General features: G+C 36.6%; 1 protein-coding gene across 3 annotated transcripts in view; it reads right to left on the minus strand.

Moving 5' to 3' along the window:
- The window catches only part of TENM1 (teneurin transmembrane protein 1), a gene marked incomplete at both ends in the record, with an annotated part of 571,653 nt that overhangs the window by 178,804 nt on the left and 379,218 nt on the right, over positions 1-13,631 (minus strand). For all 3 annotated transcript variants that reach the window (XM_082681806.1, XM_082681807.1, XM_082681805.1), the window contains 3 exons: positions 3,484-3,630; positions 5,475-5,498; positions 7,068-7,253. In XM_082681806.1, coding sequence (XP_082537932.1) covers positions 3,484-3,630; positions 5,475-5,498; positions 7,068-7,253 — 357 coding nt within the window. The remainder of the gene's footprint in view (positions 1-3,483; positions 3,631-5,474; positions 5,499-7,067; positions 7,254-13,631) is intronic.

Here is a 13,631-nt window from a genome sequence, read left to right on the forward strand (position 1 = left end):
ATTTCTGTAGTAATTAGTTCTTAAATATACAATGTAAAAGACAGTTTTCAAATTTTTTTGCATGTTAAGAAAAAAATCCAAGGGTTATTTGTTCTTAGCTCTGTTTTTATTATTCAAGGAGCTCTTAGGTAGCTCCTAGACCTGTGTCACCCACATATTCAATGAGCCCAACTAGTTACTAAGAGTCACAATGCATTGAATCAGAGTGTAACTAAAGTCAAAGCTTCAGGAAGTAGCAGTAATACTAATGAGTATTCAAAGCTGATTAGAATGCAAAAAAAAAAAATCCTGCCATTCTTTAAGTATCAGCAATGATATGTAGTAATCAGGAAGCAGCTACTTGAAGCAACTGCTTGAAAGTGATTTTTTTTTTTTGACTGGGAAGATTTCTTAAGAATTAACATTTAAAAAATTAGGACCACTTTTTTTTCCCCCAAAAGGTTCAATTGGCACTTTCTGATTTAATTAAAACTCACACACATACATGCACAAACAAGTATGCAAATATTAATCATTAGGCATATACAATCATTCTGGATGGCTGGAAATGAATCCAGCCATTCTGGATAGCTGGAAAGCTGAGACCACCAAATGCAGGGCATTTAATATATTCTTAGGGATGTTACTTAAACAGTATAAAAATGGATTTATTGTCCAAAATCTTAGTCATGAGGCTTTCAGAGGTTATTTAATCCATCTTTCCATCTCAAAGTAGAACTAAATATTTATTTGTCATCAGTATCATCTTAATCCTACCAAATGAAAAAATGGTAATTGAATATCTCAAGGAGCCTCCCCCTGCTACTCCCTAAAGAGACAATCATAAAAATACACTAAACTCACATCAGCGTCTTTGATTTTTGATTCCCACGTAGATACACAATTTTAAAGGAATGTTCATAGGTCAATACACATTCAGCAACATCTTCTATACCTTTTGTATCTATATATGCCACAGATATTGAAAATTGATAATCCATTATTTCATTAATATTTAATTGATCCATTCCTTAAACATTTTTGGCTCCCTTGAGGTGACCTTGACGCCACAGAAAATGCTTGATAATTATTCAATTATTTTTATCAAGCTGTACTTTATTAAGCAGGAAACTTATTTTAGCTCAACCCTGAGTCAGAAATTATACTTGGGACTTCCCTGGTGGTACAGTGGTTAAGATTCTGCCTGCCAATGCAGGGGACACAGGTTCGAGCCCTGGTGCAGGAAGATCCCACATGCCACGGAGCAACCAAGCCCGTGCGCCACAACTACTGAGCCTGTGCTCTAGAGCCCGTGAGCCACAACTACTGAAGCCCGCGTGCCTAGAGCCCATGCTCTGCAACAAAGAGTAGCCCCTGCTCACCGCAGCTAGAGAAAGCCCGCGTGCAGCAACAAAGACCCAACACAGCCAAAAACAAATAAATAGAGAAGGAAAGAAAGAAAGAAATTATACTTGCATAGGTTGTTAATGTATTTTCTGAGCATAACATTTTAATCAATATATCAATTGAGAAATCTCCATTACTGCCTCCGATCTTTTTTGGAATGAAGCAGACCACCTAGGTTTACACCCTGGCTCTATCGTTTACTTTCTATATGATCTTGAGCAATTTATTTAACTTCTCAGTGCCTCCGTTTCCTAATTTGTAAAGTAGCGTTAATAGTAGTTTCTACCTCATGAGGATTAAGTGAAATTATTCACATAAAGGACTCAGCACAGTGCCTTGTACATAGTAAACCCTGAATACAAGTGAGCTAATATTATTAGTAATTATATTGGGCATCAAACTATGGACTCTGGGTCATACTTAACATGTAACAAGGAAACAATATAGACAGGATATAATTTAGTGCTTGATTGTATGGTGCATATGATAAACACCATGGTAGGCTGGGGTGGTGGATGTCAGAGGTATCATGGGAAATATGGCTTGAGTTGGGACTTAAATGATGAACTGAGAATGATGGGTGTAGAAGACGAGTCTTGAAAAAAACAAAAAAAGAAAATGAGTCTTGGCGGACCACAGAAGTCAAGTAAATGGTTGATTAGTGTACCATTTAACTGAAAATCTCACTCTGGCCTCCCCAACAAAAATTTCAAATTAGATAGGAAGTAAACAGTCTCTTCAGAAAATGGTCTGTTATCCTAAATTTAGTGTGTGTGTGTGTTTGTGTGTGTGTTTGTGTGCATGTGTGCGTTGATTGGTGTAGTTTATCACCCTTTAAGTAGTGCACATGAATTATCTTGTTTAATTCTTATAACAACCCTATTAGACAGTTATTATTATTATCAGCCCCATTTTGAAGATAAGGAAATTGAAGCACAGAGATAGCAAGAAACTTTTCCCAAACCCTACAGCCAGAAGTACATAGCAGAGCTAATATTTGACCCCAGAAATTCTAACTTCAAAGCCCTGTGCTCTTAATCAGAAAGTTGCTTCTACTTAAAATTCATAAGGTCTTATAACTTTTAAAGGTAAACTGTTAGCCAGAACAATAAAAGAGGACACTTTTACACCTAATTTGGTGCTTAAACGATGATTGCTACCTTATTGTTTTAAGCCCCATTTGGATTCAAATGACAAGGTATATAATTGTCTAAGCACAAATAGAAACCTTGAGGAGTCAAATGTAACAACCTACTTCATTTTAAGTCAATATACAGAAATTAGAAATAAATTTTTTTGTCAATTTCATGTTTTATTGAGTAGAAAGTAAGAGGAAAGTGAGGATTTGTTGTTTTAGGCTCATTCAGAGGTGATTTGGCTGTTTTGAGGCCTGACTGTACAATGTATTAGATGCCTTTGTTTGCTTGATTAAAACAGAAGTGGTTACCCGGAGGCCTTGGAGCCACATACGGCTTTCTAAAACATGTGCAGCTCTTGAATTAAATGTAAAATACTCTACTGTGAATTGTCATGATGCTGTGTCCTTTGAAAGATGTAAAGTGGTACTAAAAGGTAAAGACACAAGAGGGAGCTCTAAATAACTAAGAACAAAGAAAACTACCTCACGATGTGTACAGTGCAAGCTACACTAGCATCTGACAGTTTAGACAGTGGTACGCTGATTTAATTTAGTAGAATAAATGCCACAGATATGGGAAGCAGCATGGTTGTAACAATTAAGAAAACAGAAACTGAAGTCATACAGCCGTGAATTGGAACCTTGATTCTGTTACTTTCTAGCTGTGTGATCCTGGAAAAGTCACTTACCATCCCCACTCCAAGTATTAGTTTTCCCATTTGTAAACAAGGAAAATAGTACCTATACCTGATAACGTTATTGTGAGAATTAAATGAGATATAATACATGGAAAGAGTTTGGAGTATTGCCTGGTTACTGTAAATATTCAATAAATTGAGATTTACAAAATAGTGTGACTTTATAAGGATTCCTAATTTTCACTCTTGGCCAGATTGGTCATCACTGTGCTAGAGGCTGGGCTATTCCTTTCTTTTATGAACATTTAATAAATGACTCACCTCCATCATTGTCCAAGTTATCTCCACAAAGCATTTCCATGACAACATTGCAGCCTGTCCCACTCCAACCCACCTGACACACACAGTGCCAACCATTTTGATCCAGGGTACATCGCCCATTTCCAAAGCAGAGCCCTGGGCAGCCATCTGAAAAGACAGCAGAGAGTAACAAATTCAGAGATATCAGAATGGGTTTGGCCAACAATGATGTATCTGCCTAGAGGGAAAAATCGAATCATCTGGGCTCCATTCAGATGAGGTGTTGAATAAATGGAAGAGGAGCTTGCTTGCTTATACCACCTTCCCAGGGAACTTGTTATCCCTTACTCTGCTGTGCTTTTCCTTAGAGAGCCAATTAAACGTTATTAATGCTAACCCCAATTCCCAACCTCTGATTCAGACAGGATGAAAACTATGATGGGGACAAGACATGTTTTTTGTTTCTTTTCGAAAAAGGTATCTCCTCATCTCAATCAAAACTGGATGGATGATATTGTATCTAGTTATGACCAAAAAGTTGGGAAAAGACAGCAGTTTCTATGAAGAGATACTTCTCCTAACAACTGCTACTCTGTGCTGATTTTTCCCTTGTGATATGCTGCTTCAGGACTTAGGTATGTTGGTATACAGTTCAGACCATTAATTGCCCACATGGTGCCTTAGAAATGTGCTGCAGTTGCTTTACACCTATTCAGCTCTTCTCTTCAGGATTATTATTGATCTGAAAGCTAAGGATTGATTTTTTTACTTACCTGGTATCTCTCTCAGAAACTAGCATAATAGTATACCTGTAGTAAGTGCTCAACAAATGTTTATGGAATTAATGCACACCAAATTTAGACTTTCAGAATTCTAGAGAATAACTGGATAAATATAGTCAAGAGGAAATTATAATGCTTAAATGACTTCTATCCATTGATAACCCTAACCACAAACACTAACGACGGTCTCTATTTAGACTTTTAATTTCTCAGGGATGACCTACTCTTTCTACCAGTGGTTCAGAGATAGGCTATTCCAAAGGGCAACTCTGCATGTCCCAAGTGCTCAGTGGGCAGATGAACAGAGAGAGCAATAATGGCACATAGCTTCTGGAAATTTCCCCAGTAGCAACACAGGACCAGATCTGGATTTTACAGGAGAGAGTCCAATCAATATTCTTTCCATTTTCTGTCTTTGAAAGAAAATTCCAGCAGTATAAAAAGCAAAAGAATTTTTAAAAAAATCTGTAGAAGTAATCCAGTGTTTCTTGCAAATGGTTTTCCTAGCAACTCTCAACAGACCAGAGGAAGAAAAGACTTTAAAATAAAATGACAGATGGCTGTTAGAAAATATGAAAAGATTATATATATATTCCTCACTCACATGTATAAGATTAAGAAAGAAATTTATCTAGTTCCATTCTCATGCACATACAGTGGATAAAGAGAAATTAGGGATAATTTGAGTATGACATTTTCAACCTTCTGAGGCTGAGGTAATGAAAGGCACCAGGAAATCTGACAGAAAAACCCTTGCAGTCTCTATTGAATGCAGATCCCTGGTGGGGATGGATGATGAGGTACTAACAGGGGAATAATTCTTCTGCCCTTGTAAGGATACTCTACACGGACTTAAAGCTATATTGTTATGTTAGAGAGAAAGTTCAGCTGTCTACCTAAACCTAGTTTATTTAATAATTACCTCTCTGTCATATAAACAGACACACACACACACACCCCTCGACATCAAGACAAAGAAAAGTAATTCTTAAAACTGCTTATCAGTCTATTAAACTCTACGGCAAAAAATCAATCTTTGATATTGGGAAAGCAAATTACTTTTAAGTCTATTACAGCATGAACCTGACAATATTGCACTTAAGTAAGACTGCCAACATTAAAAACAACAACAACAAACAACACCCAAACCCCACCAACACTTCCTTTCCCACATGCATATTTTCAGTTTAAAATATTTTTCTGTTATAAAACTAGAGAGAACGGGCTTACCTCGGACAGCATCTAAGTAGTGAGCTAAAAAGGGGGGAAAAGAGTGATTGAATGAATTTCTGGGAGACCAAAGCTATACAACAAGTACTAATGGTTTACCATCTGTTGCCTGGGAGAACAGCAAACTGTGAATTCTGAAATGCCTGCAGCTCAAAAGTTAGTACACTGGCCTGTGTGGTTTGTGAATAATATTTTCTGTGGGAAAGATATTAATGGCTTTTCTGTAAGAAACTCTATTAGGCTTCCTAAAAAAGTGTCATATTTCATTAAAAGTATAAGAACTGCATTTTTACATTTCAGTAATAACTCATGAAGGAGTGCTAGCTTGAACTTCTTATTAGTAATATCTTTAGAAGGGAGTTCTGGAGTAACCACCTTTGGTAATCATGACAATATTTAAATCCTCCTATGTGAAGGCAATAAACTTACTCTAGTGCAGGAATGTAATTACTTAAGCTGCATCTGAATCTCACCCCTCACCACCTTTTTAATGAATCTTAAGTATTTTCCACAGTCACAGAACAAGACTGACTGTAGTTGAGTAGTAATGCAGTTTATTAAAATTATGTTATATATATTATATATACTATACATTACTTTGGCAGGTTCCAACCATTATAACAAAAATCACCTAAAAATGAAAGCTGTAGTACAGTCTAGAGGGGAAAAAAGCCCATAAACAATGAACTGTGTACCCAGAGGCCCACGCTTGCTTTTGCACTGTATGAATTCTCTGTGTGCTCATAGAATGACACTGGAACACTCTGTTACCCACTTTCCTTAGCTGAACAATGGTAATCATACTTGTCCCTCTGTATGCGCAGGGAACCTTGGTGGCAGATACATGTGTGTGTCAAGGGCTTTGATATTTTTCTCAGAAAAAAGTATTTTATAAATGAAACTTTCATTATTATTAGTGTTTTTTATGGTGTGAAGACCACGTGATAGATTAATTATTACATAGACTTTCTCACATCCACAGGTGTTCTCCCAGGAAGCAGCCTGAAAATTAGTGAAATTGGTGACAAGGGACGAGAGAGGGTGGATGCCTCGGTACGAACTCTCTATACTACCCAATAAACAATTCAACACAGATGTTCTATTGATAGCAGGCCAGGAGTGTCTTCCTTATACACATTAAAGACAGCCCTTAATGATACTGAATGGCCCCTGATAAAGTAGTCCCATTTAATGAAACTGCCTCTAAGTACTTTCAACCAAAACAACCTATACTTTTCAAAAGGAAAAATGGCCAGTGAATGTTAACTTTACAACAAAAGCACTTTTCTTATTAACTAATGACACTATATTCTAATGTATCATCTTTCATTTGAGTAACTCAAAGCACTTGAAAGCAGAAAATATAAAGAATAATGAAGTAATGAGAAAGGAAAAGACACAGAAATAAGTAAGATATTATCAACAAAACAGGAAACCTCCCAGTTAAGGAAACTTTCAAACTTATGGCCAGCCCTCCTACTTCTTCCCTCTTCCCATCTCAAATTCTACAAACAGCTTGGTGATTGACTTGCTAGACTGCTTTACTTCTTCAATTCATCCAATTTACTTTGTTCAAAGTATGGTGGTACTTACCGATTGTACAGTGGTCGCCCTCCCATCCAGGGCTACACTCACATTTTCCATCTTTGCATTGGCCATGCTCAGCACAATGAGAATGACAGGAGCGTTCTTCACATGTTGGTCCTACCCAACCTTCTTCGCATTGGCAAATTCCCCTTGAGCAGACTCCATGGCTACCACACTCCATGGTACAGAGCTCTGTGGGGAATTCAAAGAAGATGTATTTACATATTTTATTACAACCAGAGTCTACTCTTTCAAAAACACATTAGAATTATCAAAATCTCAGTCTATACCTGTATTTAAAATATATAATCAAAATGGCACAAAGCCCTCTAGCATCTGAGTGAATGTACAAGGAACTCTGTTAAAAAAGGTAGTTATATCTCTATGTATAAAATAAACTCTAAATCATATTGCTTTTGAGCAGTCCACAAAATGATAACAGCACTCAAGGCTTAGAAATGAAGTCAGTGCCAGACAAATGTCAAGTGGTTTTCACTAACATTCATTAAGATTACAGGTAATGTTGTAGGGATTTTGTGATGCTACAAGAAATCACTGGGGAAAACACACAGTGCCCTAATTTCATTCGGGTTTTACAATCAGAAAGATGATAACTTTCTAATAAAATTCATAATATACAAGAGGTAAAGCTGCCAGTGACAGTAATCAACTGCTTTCTCTGATCATACTAACAATATTTGCATTTATTTTAAGGATTTAAAATGACTCTTGGTTGATTAAAATACACAGTCTTCTTATCTCAAAATGCCATTCAATATTTAGCCAATATAATCAAGGTGTATTATTAGCTCTGCCCAGTTTCTCTCTTCTGTATCCCTGACTTTTTTTTTGAGAAACACTGAATATTAATAAAATCATGACAGTAGAAAACCAAAATAAAAGTTTGGTTAGCTTGTTTCTTCATAAAATTCCCTTGCTGGAGGAGCAGAAGGGAGATAAAAGCCTATCGAAAGAATGCAATAGGTTTTGGGTACAATTGGCCACATCCTTGAATGAAAAAGAGGGTGTGCTGGAAGCCAAGTTGTCTATCTTTCATAGTCTTAAATTCTGAAACTGGTTTTATATATTGACAGATATTGACATATGATGATATAAGTATTACCCTATATTACATGTAACAAAGCTCTTCATATGTAACAAAGGTTTCTACACTATAGGTAGCAGAGTTATTTTTCAGTAGGTGAGAATATTCTTCTGATAAAGCCATGATTATGAATTTTATTACTATCTGGATCAATATATTCACTAATTCATTCACAAGTATTCTTTGAGGGTCAAGATTTCATAGAAAGAGTAAACGGTTTGTAATAAGAATTCCTCTGCATAAAAGCTGCGTATCCTTAGGCAAATTACTAACATGCTTTCTTAATCTCTGCTTGTGTAACTACACAATGAAAGTAATAATATTTACACCTGACAGGGTCATTGGGCAGTTTGAGATATATTTTGGAGGTAGAACCAATATGAATTCCTTAAGAGAGGATGTAGGAAATGAAGGAAAGGGAAAAATAAAAGTTTTGGCTTAAACAAATGGGTGAATAATGCTGCCACTAACAAAATGGAAAAGGATAAAGGAAGAATAAGATGGAAGATCAAACAGATTAACATTGAGATAACGTATAGAGAGCCAAATGAAGATGTCAATTAAGCACTAAGATATATGAATTTGACAGGCCAGGGTTAGAGATATGAAATTGGCAACCATTAGCATATAGGTGGTATTTAGCATCTAAGTTTGAGACCAGATGATATCCCCTAAGGAATGAGCCCTGAGGTGTTCTGTGATTTAAAGATAAGGTAGAAAAAGAGGAACCATCAAAGGAGACTGGGAAGGAGAGAGCAGTGAGTGATAGGAGGAAATCTTATAGATTGTGGTACAGCTAAAGCCAAAAGAGGATACTTTTTCAAGAAGAAGGGGGTAGTCATCAATGGGACAGAGTAAAGGGCCAAAGTAGGTGATTAAACAGTTAATCTCACTAGGGGATTATAAGTAAAGAAAAAAGTATAGGAGACCCCTGTAAGTTAATGATCACTCAAGAAAGCAGGTTTGCTTAACCACAAAACCAAGCAGGCTTGCTTAGCAACAAAACCAGGTAACAGAAACATGAGACATGCCCCCAAATAATAAAACAATGGTGGCATGAGACCCACATCCTTCCCAGTGAGCTCAGTAAGTTAATGATTACTAGGACACGCTCCTCTGCACGCACTAAAAACAAAAATATAAGGAAAAGGTGACATTATACTAAAACCTGAAATGATTTAACATATTTTAGTATATGTTATTGCCTTTTTGCTCATTTCCATTGCACCATGACAGTCCCAGCTTGACCATGTAGGGACAAGAAAACTCCCCCACCCGACGTGGAGGAGGAACTGATGATGATGGAATTTTGATGTCTATTCAAGAATGAGGAAGAAGGTGGTTTTCTACCCCTCCCCACTTTTCCTTTGATCATAAAACTGTAGCCCACTAAGTTCTTGGGGTGCGGCACCCTCTCGTCCACCTGCTTGTAAGCCTCACAAGTGTCCTATTCTAATAAATCACTTCTTATCTATCACTTTGCCTCTTGCTGAATTCCTTCTGCGTTGAGACATAAAGAACTGGAGCTCCTCGGAGCCCCTGAAGTGCCACCTAATGGTTTCAGTTACGTAAAAAATATTGCTCAGAGGTCAAGGTGAGACATGGGCAGAGAAGTACCCATTGGATTTACCACATGGAAATTGTTGGTAACTTCAGGAAGAGCTGTATTGATAAAGTGGTAGTTGTAAAGCCAGACTGCACTGGGTGGAAGAGTGAATAGAAAACTGTGTGTGGGATCACCAGGTTGTGAGAAAAGTCTAGGACCCAGACAACACCAAAAAGGGGGGACTTAGCCTAATAAATGGTAGCTCAAGTAGGTTAATCTTGAATTAGCACCAACACTCTATATCTTGATTTTGAATCTATGATTGATAATTTGGATTTTGAAATTCAGTTCTTATAGTGAATTTGATATTGTAATTCTGCTCCCCTTAATGGCCTCCCTCAAGACACTAAAAGCTGAACTGAAAGGGCATTTCTAAGATTAGAAAGCTAAGTGGTCAAAGCCAATCAAGCCAGAGCTGACTGAAACAATGAGAGGCAAACATTTTGTATATATTGCTTTATACAACTATAAATTTTAGACATAGGAGTACATCATTCTGATGATTTCCTGAAAAGTAGTAGGACTAGATGAAATAGTATTCATCTAGTATTCATTCACTGTTCAGAACTAGATGAACAGTATTGGCAAAATGGCAGACTAGGCTATCTTTAAACCACCTTGATATAAACCCTTAGAAATGGTGAATATAATGTAATAATTTTTAAAATTGCATGTCTTAGTTCACAAGAAAGAGAAATTCTCAAACACTGGAAGCAAAGAGGATGCTAACAGTCAAAGACGTAAGCATATAAGTCAACCCTCTGGCAGCATAGAGGGGTTATTATACCCAGTAATGACCAGGGGATTGGGTATCTGTGTCCACAAAGGGAAAAGAGATGAGGTCTTTGGCCCATTTAAGATGGAGAGTTGGACGGAAACACCTGCAGAAAGCAAGGACAACCCCTGAAAAGCTGCAATCTCAATGAGATGGGGACTAATAAACTATCCACTAGCTCAGAGAGATGGCAAAGAAGCATTGACTATATAATAGTAACAACAACAACATCAACAACAATAACAATTGGGGGGTTAGAAGACAGTAGTGAAATAAAATATTACCTTATCATAATATGTGCAATGGAGTACCCTGTGTTCAATATTTCTAAAGCCTTGTATTTTTCAGGAGTTAGGTAAGAGATATTTTGTCAAGTATGCATATAAAAATGTAAAGGTGGAGCTCTGTTTCTAGTGATTGTGACCTAAATAATTTTTACTATTCTCTTCTGATGAGAACTAGAAAATCTAGACAAAATATATTCTAAAATTTGTTGGATGTTACTACTAGAATTCACAAAAGGGTAAAGAATTGCTGGGCCAAGTTCCAGCAATTATATTTGCTTATTATAAAGCTAGGAGAAAATGAAAACCCAGAGAGGTGTCTGATATTTTTGGATGCTTCTTTTCTAGAAGTGTCTGTCAATTCTGGTAGATGCAGCTGGAAGTTTCAAAGGTTGGGTAAAGCTTTTGTCAGTCTCATGGGGACAGAAAAAATACTTGACTGGATAATGGCTAGGAAATTTCCAATACTGAAGAAAACACCAAGCCAAATATTGAAGCAAAACTGAAGGAACAAAAAAGAGAAAAAGGCAGATTCACAATTATAGTCAGAGACTTTTATGACCCCCTTTCTCGTTAACTAACTGACAGAACAAGCAGACGACTTAGAAAGAATATGGAATATTTGACCAACATGATTAACAAATTTGATCCAATTGATACATACAGAACACTGCATTAAATAACTACAACATACACAGAAATTCCAAGTGCACAAAGAACATTTACAAATATTGACCACATGCTAGGCTATAAAGCAAGTCTCAACGTATTTCTAAGTATTGAAATTATATATAGCATGTTTTCTACCTACTATGGAATTAAACTTGAAATCAGCAACAAAAGATAATTATAAAATCCATATAATTTGGAAATTAAGAAATAGACTTCTGAATGAACTACAGAACAGAGAAGAAATCATCATGGAAATAGGAAAATATTTTTTTTGTTTTTTTTTTTTGCGGTATGCGGGCCTCTCACTGCTGTGGCCTCTCCCGTTGCGGAGCACAGGCTCTGGACACGCAGGCTCAGTGGCCATGGCTCACGGGCCCAGCCGCTCCACGGCATGTGGGATCTTCCTGCACCGGGGCACAAACCCGTGTCCCCTGCATTGGCAGGCGGACTCTCAACCACTGCGCCACCAGGGAAGCCCAGAAAATATTTTGAAATGAATGAAAATGAAGGTACCACATATCAAATTTTGTGTAATATAACTCAGTCCCTATGTATAGGAAAATTTATAAGGTAGAACGGAAAACCACCTGGAGAACAATGACCCAAGCATCCAATTTTAAAAAAATTAGGAAAAGAAGAGCAAAGTAAACTCCAAGAGGTATAAGGAAGAAAATAATAAGAGCTGAGATTAATTAAATAAGAACAAACATATGATAGAAAGGATCAACAAAGCCAATACCTGATGATTTGCATAGACTAATAAAACTGATAAATCCCTGATGGGGACTGACCAAGATGAAACTACAGAAGACCCAAATAACTAATATCGGGAATGAAAAAGATGACATTGTTGCAGATCCTTCAGACATAAAACATCATAAGAGGATATCACAAACAACTTTTTGTCAATACATTTAAAACTTTCAGTGGAATGGAAAAATCCCTACAAAAATACAGCTTACAATAATAAACACAAGAAAAACAGGAAACTGAATAGTTTCTATAAAAAACCTTAATAAACAATGAAAAATATTCCCTCGCCCACAAACAATTACAGTCTCAGATGACTTCATTTGTAAATATACCAAACTTTTAAGGAAGAAAAAATTGCCAATCTTGAGTAAACTTTTCCAAAGAATAGAAAAAGAGAAAACACTTCACAAATATGCTTTATGAGTCCAACATAACCTTGATGTAAAATTCTGACAAGTATATTATAAGAAAAAATACAGGCCAATCTCACTCATAAGTATGGATGCAAAAACTCTAAACAAAATATTAACACAGTAAAACTGGTATTACACAACAAGAAATTGTATAATGACCAATTTGTGCTTATTCTAGAAATGCAAGATTGTATTAAAACTTGAAAATCAATCATTGTAATTCATCATATATATGGAATAAAAGAGAAAACTCATATGATCATCTCCACAGATATATAATGAGTATTTGATAAAATACTAAACATTCATTTGTGATAAAAACTTATAGCAAATTAAGACCAAAAGGAACTTTAACTGATAAAGATTAGCTGCAACCCCCCCCCACAGCAAACATTATTTAGTACTGAGATGTTGAATTCTTTTCTTCTACTACTGAGACTGAGAAAAGATGCCTATGATCATCACTGCTATACAACATAATTCTAGAGGTCCTAGCCAGTGCAATAATGCAAGAAAAAGAAAAAAAAGTATAAAAATTGAAAAGCAATAAATAAAATAATCATATGGTAGTTCTATTTTTAGTTTTTTAAGGAACCTCCATACTGTTCTCCATAGTGGCTGTATCAATTTATATTCCCACCAACAGTGCAAGAGGGTTCCCTTTTCTCCACATCCTGTCCAGCATTTATTGTTAGTGGATTTAAAAATATATATATTTATTTTATTTATCTATTTTTGGCTGCGTTGGGTCTTTGTTGCTGCTCGCGGGCTTTCTCTAGTTGTGGTAAGTGGGGGCTACTCTTTGTTGTGGTGCATGGGCTTCTCACTGCAGTGGCTTCTCTTGTTGCAGAGCACGGGCTCTAGGCACGCGGGCTTCAGTAGTTGTGGCATGCGGGCTCAGTAGTTGTGGCTCACGGGCTCTAGAGCACAGGCTCAGTAGTTGTGGTCCACAGGCTTAGTTG

This window comes from Grampus griseus (genome assembly GCF_964374135.1).
Source record: "Grampus griseus genome assembly, chromosome: X".
Classification (NCBI taxonomy): Eukaryota; Metazoa; Chordata; class Mammalia; order Artiodactyla; family Delphinidae; genus Grampus; species Grampus griseus.